The sequence below is a fragment of the Gavialis gangeticus genome, unplaced genomic scaffold (genome assembly GCF_001723915.1).
Source record: "Gavialis gangeticus isolate Ggan-Ray unplaced genomic scaffold, GavGan_comp1, whole genome shotgun sequence".
NCBI lineage: Eukaryota > Metazoa > Chordata > Crocodylia > Gavialidae > Gavialis > Gavialis gangeticus.
The window spans coordinates 3,394,537-3,407,765 of record NW_017729018.1 but is presented as its reverse complement, the minus strand read 5'-3'; the positions used below and the strand labels follow the sequence as shown (position 1 = coordinate 3,407,765).

General features: G+C 48.9%; 1 protein-coding gene across 1 annotated transcript in view; it reads right to left on the bottom strand.

The window, feature by feature from the left end:
- The window catches only part of LOC109294782 (excitatory amino acid transporter 5-like), an 88,924-nt gene that overhangs the window by 7,569 nt on the left and 68,126 nt on the right, over window positions 1-13,229 (bottom strand). Inside the window, exon 9 of the mRNA XM_019513244.1 lies at window positions 12,573-12,707. Coding sequence (XP_019368789.1) covers window positions 12,573-12,707 — 135 coding nt within the window. The remainder of the gene's footprint in view (window positions 1-12,572; window positions 12,708-13,229) is intronic.

The window sequence follows — 13,229 nt, the reverse complement described above, 5'->3', positions numbered from 1 at the left end:
AAAAGCAGAGCCTGGCCAGCTGGAGCCATGCTCCAGCTGCCAGCCAGGCTCCAAGTGGCAGGGCCCCTGCTACTGCAGCCCCAGGAGGCCCACAGGACCCCAGGTAAGGCTTCTGGGGCCAGCCCAGTGCTGGCCCCAGCCTCCTTTACCCCACCAGGGGTAACTCGCCATGCACCAGGAGGCGCGTGACACAGACGTTCCCCAGGGACAACTAGCAGCAGCATGAGGTGTGCCGCTGCTTCTTGTCCCTGGGGAACCAAATGTCCATGCTCGTGTGGATCTGGCCATCAGGTGCAAACAACTGCTTTTTGAAACATCTTACTACTACTTAGAAGTAACAGCTGTAATAACTTAATGTTTTTTGTTCTCATGGGAAGAACTGACTTGTGTAGATAGTGTGATCTTGTTGACTGAATATGGTTCCGAGGAAATGTATAATTGCTTGTCGCCAGTATTGAACAAGGATGCCAAGAATGCTCCAAAAGGCTGTTTCTGAGTGATAACTAACTTGGTCAGCAAAGGAAAGAAAGCAATTCGTACATCTAACTGAGCCACATCAGGCTACGTAGAGCACGAGCCCTGAGAAAAACACATTATAAAAGAAAGACCTTAAATTAAATTATCCTACTATGCTAGATCATAGCTTTAGCTGATAGTAATAATTAGCACAGCCAAACGTACTGAATATAGCTTTATAAAAGATGTTTGCAGGGGTAGATCCAAGGGAGGTGCACTGGTGCACCCCATTTAATTCTGCTACAGGCAGACCTCGACTTGCGACTTTTCAAGTTATGATGAATAATACTTACGACCTTTATCATTTACATCCTGTTTCAAGGTTCCGATGCGGGTTTCAACTTCACAATACTCAACAGTTGCCTCCAGGTGGTAAGTTCGTTGTGGTGGAAGGGGAGGGGGGAGGGAAGGGGCATGGATGGGAAGATCAACGCCCCCACAGTGAGGGAGGTACTGGGGCTGGGACAAGCACTGCCCAGCTGGGGCAAGGAGGGTGTGGGGAGGATGTGGGGCAGCTCCTGCTGCTGTGTGCTGCCAGTCTGGGGGGGCATGGGGGGGTGCCCCCAATCTGTGCAGGGCAGGTGGGGCTGGTGCTGTGCTGTGCTGTGCTCCAGGTAAGTGGCAGAAGGTGCTGGGAGTGGGGGCTATGCCCTCCTGCCACTTGCCCAGCTAGAGTGGGGTGGGTGCTGGATGGAGCCGCTGCACTGCCTCTAGACAAGTGGCGTGCAGCAGGAAGAGCCACCTCAGCCTCCCAGATGAGCTGCGGCTTTGTCACGCACCCCCCGCCCTCCCGCTGGGTGAGCAGTGGCAGGGCATGGGGAGGGTGCCCCTGGATCAGGGTGAGGTGGGCGGAAGAGCAGGGGTTATGGGAGGGGCTGTAGCCACCCTAAAATTCACCGTAGCTCCCCCCATAACCCTTGCTGCCCACCAGGAGTGCAGCCTGGTGCGGCCTCCACCCTGCCCACCTTGCCCCAATCCAGGACCACATGCCCCCAGCCCATGCCCTGCCACTGCTGTGCCTCACCCATCTGAGGTGGGGGGCAGGACAAAGTTGTGGCTTGTCTGGGACATGTGGGGGGGCTGGGATGACTCCTGCTGCTGCGCGCCACCTATCTTGAGGCAGCACAGCGGCTCCATCTTGAGCCTGCCCCACCCAGGCTGGGTGAGCACTGGGAGGGCATAGCCCCTGCTCCCAGTGCCTTCCACCGCCCACCTGGAGTGCAGCCCTGGCCCCGCCTGTGCCGTACAGATCCAGTGGCACACGCTCCCCCATGCCTCCCAAACCGGTGGCACGCAGCGGCAGGAGTCACCTCACCCCCAACCTGCACCCCCCCAGCCCCTCCCTCACTGTGGGGGTGTTGATCTGCCCCCCCATGCCCCTTCTCCCCACAACAACAGACTTACCAGCTGGACTCAGCTGTATCGAGTGTCGTAAAGGAACCAATTCTCCATTTATAACATTGTTCCTATGGGAAAATTGGTTCCAAGTTACGTCGTTTTGACTTAAGATGTGGTTTTCAGGAACCAATTGCGTCGTAAGTCTGAGGACTGCCTGTATACCCAAAGTTTAAAAACAACTGCCTGATAGTGGCAGCAGCATCTCTGGTTAGGCAGTGCTGAGTGAATCAGCTGACTTCATTGTTCATTATAATCTACCTGATCCTTCATAAACTCTTCATTCCACAGGTGTTAACAACCCTCTCTTCTTTCTGATGGTCTTGATGTTCCGCCAATCAAGCTATCCTTCATTCTGCAATTCTGCTGTCTGTTAGCTGCTCCTGGTAATGAAACCCTGCAGATTGTGTTCAACTTCATTGAAAGAAGCTATATTTGTTTTTGCTTTAATCTTAAACAGAATAATACAGCCCAGGGCCCCAGGATCAAGTTCTAGATCTGCCCATGGATATAAGTGTTAAGTTTCTTAGAAGTGGTGAGAACAAAGCGGTCTTGTTGATGAAGACTCTAAATAAGGCGAAGGGAAAACAGGACACTGTAGAGAAGTACTCCATGAGGTTGAAGGGAAGAAGGTAGAAATAACCTTCACAAGATCATCAATTCAAACTACTTGATATCTTCTAGGTCCATAAGAGAACTTGTTCAGTTTCATTTTAGAGATTTCAGTGATACAAAGACATTTGACTAGAACTAGTCAAAGAACGATTATTAGAATATTAGAACAAGCTCTCTCTAAGCAGAGGGCATTGCCTGAAGAGGAAAGCAGAGGAACTGCCAGTCCGTGCGCCACCTCCCCACACCTCAACTGGTGAGAAACTCTATTATGCTGTATTATTAGCTAGATGGGCATTTGAGTAAGTATTTGGTTTTGTGCGTTTGAGGTGTGATAATCAAAGATCAGGCTGTATATTTGTCACTTGCCTCTTTTCTGAATGGATAGTGATAATTAAGGGAATTGTAACTACCTTGATTTTGTGTTTAAAAGTGTAATCATTAAGGGAATTGTAGTTGTACCTTAATCTTGGGGCTAAGCTTGCAAAAGGCATCCTGTTCACACGTAGGCTGTAGTCTTGTCTCTCTGAATGGTAATACATTTTTGGCAACAAACAAAACAAAACAAAAAAGGGGGAGGAGGGTGGGGAGTAGAGTTCTGCCCATGTGGCAGAGTGGTCAGTACAGCTGTTGGGTGGGAGGAGTGACATAGCATGGAAGGGCTGGAGGACTGACCAGATCTGTCACAGACATGGGTGACTAGTGTCACCTAGGCAGGGGGGGCATGTGTCCCCCCAGCGACTGGGAGGGGTTCCCCCCGTGGCCAATCTCACTGACTGGGGGGTGGGGTTCCCCTGTGGTCATTCGCAAGATGGCTGATTGCTGCGGCTTCTGGGAGTGGCTGCGGCTGCTTCTGGGAACACAATGGCACTCCACTCCCTGGCTGGCGCTTGTAGGGGTGGCACCGGCACTCCCACCTGCCACCCCTGCCCATTGCCTAAGTGAGGAGCACAGCCAGTCAGGGAGTGCACCGGTGCTCTCGGGGGTGCACGTGCACCCCCTGTGCATCGTCACTGGCCACAGACCTGAGGAAGGTCATTGATGTCCAGAAGCTTGTCCAACAGCTCTGTCAAGTATACAGTTTATCTAATAAAAGGTATCACAAAAAATCGTTGCCCCTTGTTGGGTAAAGGCAGTTTTGGATTGAGGTGGGTATCACAAGTAGTCTTCTCAGATCAGATACAGTAGTACCAGAAGTCCTGGAAAATTTTAATCGTGACTTTTTTTTCTTTCAGGTCATTGATAAAAATGTTAAACAGTATAGGGTTAAGAACCAAATCCTATTGGGCCCCTCAAGAGACAGCTGCTCAGCACAAATTTCCTGTTTATTATTATCATTTTGTGACCTGTCACTTACTCATTTTGTAATATATTTTGTTTGTATCCTATAGATCTTTTATGATTTTAATTTATTACGGCATCTTGTGGTACTAAATCAAGCAACTCAAAAACCTATTAACTTGATTGACCAAATTTTGCGTTCTCAGAGAAGGAAAAAAGGGTGGCAAGTTAGTTTGAGAACATCCATTTTCTGTAAACATTTTGATTTGTATTATACTCCTAGCCTTTTGGTTCTCAATCCAAAGAACCAAAGACCTTGCCTAATAATTTTGCCTAGGACTGGTGTCAGGCTAACAGACCTGTTACATGGGTCGTTCTAGATACGCATCTGCAAGTGTTAACTTCTTTTCCAGTTCTCTGGAACTTCCTGGGTGCGCTAAGACTTACAGCAAATAAATTTGACAAGATTGCACCCCGGCTGCTCTTTTTGCACTTCAGTATACAGGTTTCCTTTGCTTTATGCGGGTTCTGTATGTGCAAATTTGCTCTTATGTACAAGTTGTATGGGCCTGCTGATATTAAAAAGGGCTGTGTAGTAGCTGCTCAGCATCCACCGATCATTGCTGGAAGGGAAAGCATTTTACCATCATACAACAGGAGTGCATCAGAACATTTTGTGTTTCCTGCTTCATTATTGGCAGTTCTAAAAGTCAGTGCCATTGTTTAGGGTTCTCTTTTAGGATTTGCTTTTTCTCTTGATAAAAGGAGCTGCCAAGGGGCAAACGCATTGGGGACAGAGAAAAGAGAAGAGTGGGGCAAAGCACCCACTACATGCAGTGGTGCATGTGGCCCTAAGCCAGGACAGCAGCAGCAGTCAGGCAGCAGGAAGACCTGGCAGGGAGCAGAGCTTGACCTGGAGAGCGAGAGGCAACCCTCCGGGACTGCGAAGTAGTAAGTTACCCTGGAGAGAGGGTCCCCACAGGGGAGGGATCCCCCGAGGGTTGCAAAGGGACACCACGTGGGCCGCTCCTGGGTGAAAGCAGGGGAGCTTAGGAGTCTTTGGGGTCTTCCTCTCCTTTTTCTTTTCCCCCATCTCCTTTCCTGTAGTGTTACCTTGGGAGTGGGGCCCCTGCCCTGGAGGGCACCCAGGTAGTCTAAGGACTGCTGATTATATTTATGAACTGTGCCTTGCAGTTTATGGGAATAATTTGAAATAATAGTTTGTATATGAATAGAGGTGTAAGGTTGCCCAATCAATATATCAATATCCTTTGGTCTGCTTTGTTCTATTGTTCATCTGTATTTTAAATGATAACTGTGTGTGCGTGTGCATGTATGTGTGTAGGGTTTATTGTTTTGTAAATTTGTATTTGTGTGTGTGTGTGTATCCATATATATAGCTATGTCCTTGCCCCTTAATGGTTTTGGTGTAATAATAAATCTGTATATACTTAAGTAATTGATTGACTGGACCTGACTCTATAGGTGACGGAGGTAGCTGCTGGGCTGTTGTGTCCCTCCACAGCACACTGCCCTGCCAATAATTCCCGCAATTGGAGAGGAAAGTACAATCCCATGTACACACAGACTACAAAATCGATCCCAGGCCTGCCGGTCAGATCCAGCCCATATAGCCATGTCATCCTGCCCACAGGGGATCCCCATGGATCTGAAAATATGGTGGCAGGGGAGCGATGGCAGCATTGCAGCTCCCCTGCTGCCAAATTTCCAGACCTGTAGGGAGAGAAATGGCCCAGATAGTATGCTAGTTTGATCCACAGAGGTGGCCCAGATAGAAGTGGTGTGGGGCTGATTCTGCAGGACGGGGCTGAGCAGAGGCAGCATGGGGCCCTCATTTGGCAGCATGGAGCTGAGGCAGGTGGCATGGGTTTAATCCTGGCAGGCAGAATCCAATCCAGCCCACAGATCAGCCCCGTGCCACTCATCTGGTCCACAAAACCAGAAGGTTGAGCACTGATGTCCTAGTGCAGTGCTCCTTCTTTAGCCAAATGCCCCTCAGCTGAACTTGCTTAACAAGGTTGACTGTTTCTCCTTAAACGGGCAGCCTGGCCTGTCATGTACATATTTGGAAGTAACAAGAATTTTATATATAAAATTGGCATATTCTATTTGCTTCCAAATTAGGCTGTATATTTTGTTTTAAACCAGTCAAAGAAGGCAGATTTAGCTCTAGATCAGGAAAATCTTCTAAGAATAGTAGAACAATGGAACAAGCTGCTGGAGCAATTTATGGAATCTCCTTAGTTGCCTGTCCAGTCTTTTCTTAAAACATCCATTTAGGATTAGTTTGGTTTAAGAATGACAAATCCTGCTTCTGTGAAGGGGATAGACTAAAACCCATAACATCTCGTCCAAGTTTGATTCTAAATGCCTGGAAACAGCCAGTACAATTTTTCAATATAAATTATTATTTTTCCCACTTTTGACCATTTAAGCCATTCCAATCAGGCCATAATAAGTAATTTTAACTTATTCATGCAGCCCCTTCTATGATATTTTTTTACTAACAACTCAGTTGAATTGTTGCTTATAAATGAACTATTCCAATTCTTAGGGTAATATCTCTTCTCGGACCAGCCATGTTGGTGTGCCTTTATTGCCAAGAAGGCTAACAGCATAATGTACGTATAACAGCATATATGTGAAAAACAGTTAATTTAATGATTTTCAGGAAAAATGCAAAATGGCAGTTTAAACCCCAGGCCCTAGTTATACCTTGACTTTAGCAAGGCTTTTGATATGGTCTTCCACTACATTCTTGCAAGCAAGCTAAGGGAGTATGGGTTGGATGAATGGGCTGTAAGGTTTATAAAAAAACTGTCTGGATCATTGGGCTTAGAGGGTGGTAATTAAAGGCTCTCTGTCTAGTTGGCAGCTGGTCTCAAGTTGAGTGCCCCAGGGGTCAGTCAGACCAGGGGCCAGTTTTGTGCAATATCTTCATCAATGACCGGGAAGATGGCATAGAGTGCACCCTCAGCAGGTTTGCAGATGACAAAAAGCAGGAGGGAGTAGTAGATGCTAGGGCTGTGCAAAGCTTCAGTCCCCGATTTGATTCGGTGGCCAAATCTCTGAATCCAAACTGAATCAGGAGACCCTTTAATCTCTCTGAATCAATTAGGAGAGATTCGGAAAGATTTGGTGATTCGGACACAGACACAGCTTTAAACGTTTTTCCTACATACCTCAAAGTAGCAGGTGGCTTGTGATGCTGGGGCCCATGGAGTGTCCCACAGAATTGTGGGGGGCTCCCCAGCATGCTTGGCAGCAGACCTGGAAGTGCTTCTGGTCCACTTCTGGGTCCACCAAAGAGCACGCAGGGGGCCCCCCTGTGCCCCTTCCCCCAGCTCAGTGACTGGTGCCTCCCAGGGCTGTGGGGGCACCCGGGGTCCTCCCACGGTCAATCGCTGAGCTGGGGGGGCACAAGGAGGGGCCCTACGTGCTCTCTGGTGGACCTGGAAGTGGACCAGAAGTACTTCTCATCCACTTCCAGGTTCGCCGCCGAACATGCAGGGGCCTCCCCATGCTTCTGTGGGACACTCCATCTGCCCCAGCATTGCAGCATTCATGAGCCATGCTGGTACCTCAAGGTATGTAGAAAGAACATTTAAGGCTAGGATTCAGAGAGACCTAGACAAATTGGAGGATTGGGCCAAAAGAAATCTCACGAGAGTTGACAAGGACATGTATGAACAATCCCATAGGCTGTGGGCAAGTGGACAAGAAGCTGAATATGAGCCAACAGTGTGCCCTTGTTACACAGAAGGCTAACAGTATACTGGGCTGCATTAGTAGGAGCACTGCCAGCAGATCAAGGGAAGTGATTCTTCTCTTCCATTTGGTATTGGTGAGGCCATATCTGGAGTATCACGTCCAGTTTTGGGCCCCCTCACTACAGAAAGGATGTGGACAAATTGTAGAGAGTCCAGCGGAGGACAACAAAAATGATTCAGGGCCTGGGGGACATGACTGATGAGGAAAGGCTGAGGGAACTGGGCTTATTTAGTCTGTAGAAGAGAAGACTGAGAGGGGATTTAATAGCAGCCTTTAACTCCCTGAAGGGGGCTCCAAAGAGGCTGGAGCTGGCCTGATCTCAGTGGTGGCAGATGACAGAACAAGGAGCAATGGGCTCAAGTTGCAGCATGGGAAGTTTAGGTTAGATATAAGGAAAACTTTCTCATTATAAGAGTGGTTATGTACGGGAACAGATTAGTCAGAAAGACTGTGGAAGCTCCATCCCTGAAGGTTTTTAAGACGTGACTAGACAAAGCTTTGGCTGGGATGATCTAGTTGGGGAGGGTGCTGCTTTGAGCAGGGGGTTGGACTAGATGTGATCTCCTGAGGTCCCTTCCAACCCTAGTTTTCTATGAATCTATGTAGTTGAAATACATTTTGTGCCTCTTGCATGATTTGTGGACCATTACACCTATAACTTCACTATTTCAATGTCTCACGTATTATCCAGACTTGGAATTCCCGTGTACAGGCAGTTAAAGAATTTCTTTTCCAAGTCCCAGAGCGTCTTGACTAGCTTTATATTTGACATCTTGATTTTGTGCTCAATAAAGCTCCATTGCTGTTTCCCTCTTCCATTTTTTGTTAATTATCTTTCTGACTAGGTTAGCTGTGTGACTTTTCTGTAGAAGAGTGGTTTGCCATCTGCTGAGATGGAGGCCATCAAAAATGCGCTGTCTCTTCCTGTGGAAGTTGCAGAGAATCCTGTTCTTATACTACTTGCTTAGCCTGCAGTTCAGTTCCAAAATCTTCTGCCTTTGCCCACAGGATAGCAAGGAGAAGACCTGGACTTACGGAAGTATTTCTGGAGAATGGAAGTGCCAGGTGCCTTGCTCATATCAAGTTTCACAGAGGAAAATGCACCCTTCCGATGTCCACTACTTTTCTCCCTTCCACACAAGGCAATTTTCTTCTCAGCTTGTTTCCCCACACTCAGAAGAAGAATATTTGGCATGCTTTCGGGGGGGGCTTGGAAAATATACCTGGATAAGACAAAGCTGTGTCATCACTACCTGCATCAAAGCCTATATCAGAGAAGTGTATGTGATATATTTTCAAAATCAGATACTGAGATGCGGGACCCAGCTTCAAACATGTTGGCTGACTTTCATCAATACTGAGCCCTAGGGCTATGAGAAGCTTCGGTCCCTGATTGGATTCAGTGGAGATTCGGCCTGATTTGGTGGCCAGATCTCATAATCAAATCAGGAGACCCTTTAATCTCTCTGAATTGAACTGGAACCCTCTGAATTGATTCAGAAAGATTTGGTGATTCAGATCTAAATTAATAGATGTAGGGTCAGAGGGGACCTGAGCAGATCATCTAGTCCGACCCCCTGCCCTGGACAGGAATGAATACAGGGCTGATATGACCCCTACTAAGTTTAAGCTCATATGACCCCAGCTAGGTAGCTATCAAGCCTCCTTTTAAAGACCCCCAAGGTAGGAGCCAGCACTTCACTTAGAAGTTGGTTCCAGATTCTGGCCACCCTGACTGTGAAGTAGCGCCTCCTGATGTCTAGCCTGAACCTACTCTCAATCAACTTGTAGCCGTTGTCCCTTGTTACTGCAGGAGGTGCTCGGGGGAACAGGGTCTCACCCATTCCCCTCTGGTCCCCCCAGGTAAGTTTACAGATGGCCACTAGATCCCCTCTCAGCCTTCTCTTGTGAAGGCTGAACAGGTCCAGGTCCCGTAGCCTCTCCTGATAGGACCTGCCCTGCTGCCCCCTGATCATGCGAGTGGCCTCCTCTGGACCCTCTTGATGCTGGCCTCATCCCTCCTGAAGTGCGGTGCCCAGAACTGGACGCAGTACTCCAATTGCAGCCTGACCAGTGTCGCACAGAGGGGGAGGATCACCTCCTTGGACCTGCTCACGATGCATCTGTGGATGCATGACAAGGTACGGTTGGCCTTCCTGACTGCGTCCCCACACCGTCAGCTCATGTTCATCTTGGCATCAGTGATGACTCCAAGATCCTTTTCTGCCTCTGCACTGACGAGAAGGGCATTCCCCAGCCTGTAGGCATGGTGCTGGTTCTTCCCCCCAGGTGCAGCACCTTGCACTTGTCAGTATCAGTATCAGACATAGACACGCTTTAAATGTTTTTTCTACATACCTCTAGGTAGCAGGCGGCTTGTGAACACTGCAGTGCTGGGGCAGATGCAGCGTCCCACAGGAGCATGGGGAGCTCCCTGGTGCGCTTGGCAGCAGACCTGAAATTGGACCAGAAGCATTTCCAGTGCACTTCCGAGTCTGCCAGGGAGTGAGCAGGGGGGCTCCCCCGTGCCCCTCCGGCTCAGTGACTGGTGCCTCCTGGGTATGGGGGAGCACCCGGGGTCCCCCTGTGGCCGATGGCTGAGCCAGGGGTGTGTGGGGGCAGGGCCCCTGTGTGTTCCCCGGCAGGCCCGGAAGTGGACCGGAAGTTAAGTTATAGATTCAGACACTAGGGCTGGAAGGGACCCCGGAAAATCGAGTTCAGCCCCCCGCCCCAGGGGCAGGAAGTCAGCAGGGATCATAGGATCCCAGCAAGATAAACATCCAAATGTCTCTTGAAGGTGTTCAAAGCACATGCTTGAACCACCTCCGATGGCAGGCTATTCCAAACCCTGGGGACTCAGACAGTAAAGAAGTTCTTCCTTAAGTCCAGCCTGAAACGGTCCTGGAGGAGTTTGAGACCATTCACCCTTGTCATCCCTTGGGGCGCTCTGGTGAACAGACGTTCCCCCAGATCCTGATGAATATCTCTGATGTACTTATAGGTGGCGACCAGATTGCTCCTGAGCCTGTGCTTTTCCAGGCTGAAGAGTCCCATGGCTCTCACCATCTCTTCATAAGGTCTGTTTTCCTGACCTCTGATCATGCATGTGGCTCTTTTCTGCACCCTCTCACGCTTCCCCACATCCTTTTTGAATTGTGGAGCCCAAAACTGGACGCAGTACTCCAGCTGCGGCCTCACCAAGGTCAAGTACAAGGGGAGGATGACGTCCGCGGATTTACTTGAGAAGCATCTATGGATGCAAGCCAACGTTTTGGTCGCTTTACTAGCTGCAGCATCGCATTGAAGGCTCATGTACATCTTGTGGTCAATCATGACCCCCAAGTCTCTTTCATCCGTAGTGCTAACCAGTGTAGCACTGCCGAGCCTATAAGGGTGCTGCAGGTTTTGCCTCCCAAGGTGGAGAACCTTGCATTTTTCTCTGTTAAACACCATCAGGTTCTCGACTGCCCATTTGCTGACCCTGTCAAGGTCTGCCTGGATCACCCTCCTGTCCTCAGGTGTGGATGCTTTACCCCAGAGTTTGGTGTCGTTGGCAAACTTGGCCAGTCTGCTTCTGACTCCAGTGTCCACATTGTTAATGAAAATGTTAAATAGTATAGGCCCTAGGACAGGGCCTTGAGGGACCCCATTGGTCACAGGGCACCGCGACAATTGACTTCCATCAACTACCACCCTCTGGGTCTGACCACAGAGCCAATTCCTCAGTCAGCAGATCGTGGTGGGGCCAAGGCTGCAGTTAGCCAGTTTTGCTAAGAGGTGATCATGGGATACCAGATGGAAGGCTTTTTTGAAGTCAAGATATATGACATCAATCTCCTCTCCCTTGTCCAGGTGATAGGTCACCTGGTCATAAAAGGAAATAAGATTGGTCAAGCAAGACCTTCCCGCAACAAACCTGTGCTGGCTATCCCTCAGGATGTTGTCGTTGGCGAGTCTGTTGAGAATGGCCTCTTTTTAATAAACTTTTTCAAGACCTTCCCCGGGATAGAGGTCAGGCTGATGGGCCTGTAGTTTGCCGGATCCACTTTCCTCCCTTTCTTGAAGATAGGCACCACATTGGCCTCCTTCCAATCTTCAGGCACTTCACCAGAGTGCCAGGAGCTCTTGAAGATCCATGCTAGGGGCTGGGCTATGATGCTCGCCAGGGACTTGAGTACCCTGGGGTGTAAATTGTCAGGGCCAGCTGACTTGAAGGTATCCAGCCTCTCAAGGTGTTCCTTCACAAGGTCAGCATTGATGGAGAGTAAGGTATCTCCCTCTCCCAGGCCTCCCTGCCCCACAGTGGGCAGAGGCATCCTATGGGACTGGTGAAAAACTGACTGAAAGTACTTCCAGTCCCCTTCAGGGTTTGCCACTGAGCACATGGAGGGCTCCCCCACGCTCCTGTGGGACACTCCATCCACCCCAGCATCACAGCATTCACAAGCTGCGCTGGTACCTGGAGGTATGTAGAAAAAACTTTTAAAGCTGTGTCTGTGTCCAAATCACTTATTCTCCAAATCAGCAGGGAATCTTCAGATTTGGATTCAGCGGAATCGAATCGGTGACAGTGATCTGAATCAACAAATCGAATTACTGTCCATGATTCAGGCCGAATCCAAATCGAATAGGGCCCACGTCACACACCCCTACTGAGCACCTACAAATCCATGGAACTTCTGAAAGTCAAACCCAAAATGTTAAGTTCGGCCCTCAAAACTGGAAGCCCCCTAAATCAACAGTTCCTTAAAAATGCTCTGTGATTTCTACAGGGTGTTGTTTCTTCAGAAGTTGGTGGCAGAACCAAGAAATCTGGGAGCTTGAGGTCCTGACTCCCATGCTTGTTTTTACAAACCCTTCAATTCATGTCTATTTTTTTTTTTTAACTACTGTCATTACTTCTGTAAAGTTAGAACATGCCGCGGTTACTATTCTGAACATGAGAAACTAAAAACAGACTATGGAAAAGTACTTACAAAGCCCAGTCTACTGCAATGATCAGGGTGATTTCATCAGTTGGAAGGCCAACAGAGGTCAGTACAATGACCATTGTAATGAGTCCCGATTGGGGGATTCCTGCGGCACCTATGCTTGCTGCTGTTGCTGTTATGCTGCAAAAATAAAGGGCCACAGTGCCATCGTCATTTAAAGCTCTCAGCTGGTTTTAAATGTATGGCAAAGTAAATGTTAATCATAGTTTAAGATCACTACATTTGTCACTCAGCCCCCATCTAGGATGGCAGCGGGCAAAATGCGGTCTGCGGGCCGGATGTGGCCTGCTAGGCCATTCTATCTGGCCCGCAGGGCCCCTAAAAAATGTAGAAAATCAATATTTATCTGTCCCTGGCTGCCTGTCATGCAGCCCTCGATGAGTTTTCGCAAGCCAGTAAGCGGCCCTCTGCCCAAAATAATTGCCCGCCCCGATCTAGGACATTTGAATGGTGACCTGGAGAGATTTGTTGGACAGGCAGGGTTTCCCCAGGGAAACCAATAACATTGCAGTTTGGGGACTGTAGCAAGGGATAAGGTTCAGTGTTGGCCAAGGACCAATGTCTCCCACTTATCTGCCTACCTCAACTAGTCAGCTCCCCTTTTAGAGGGAGCAGCTCCTCCCCAGCTACTCATCTGGGGTG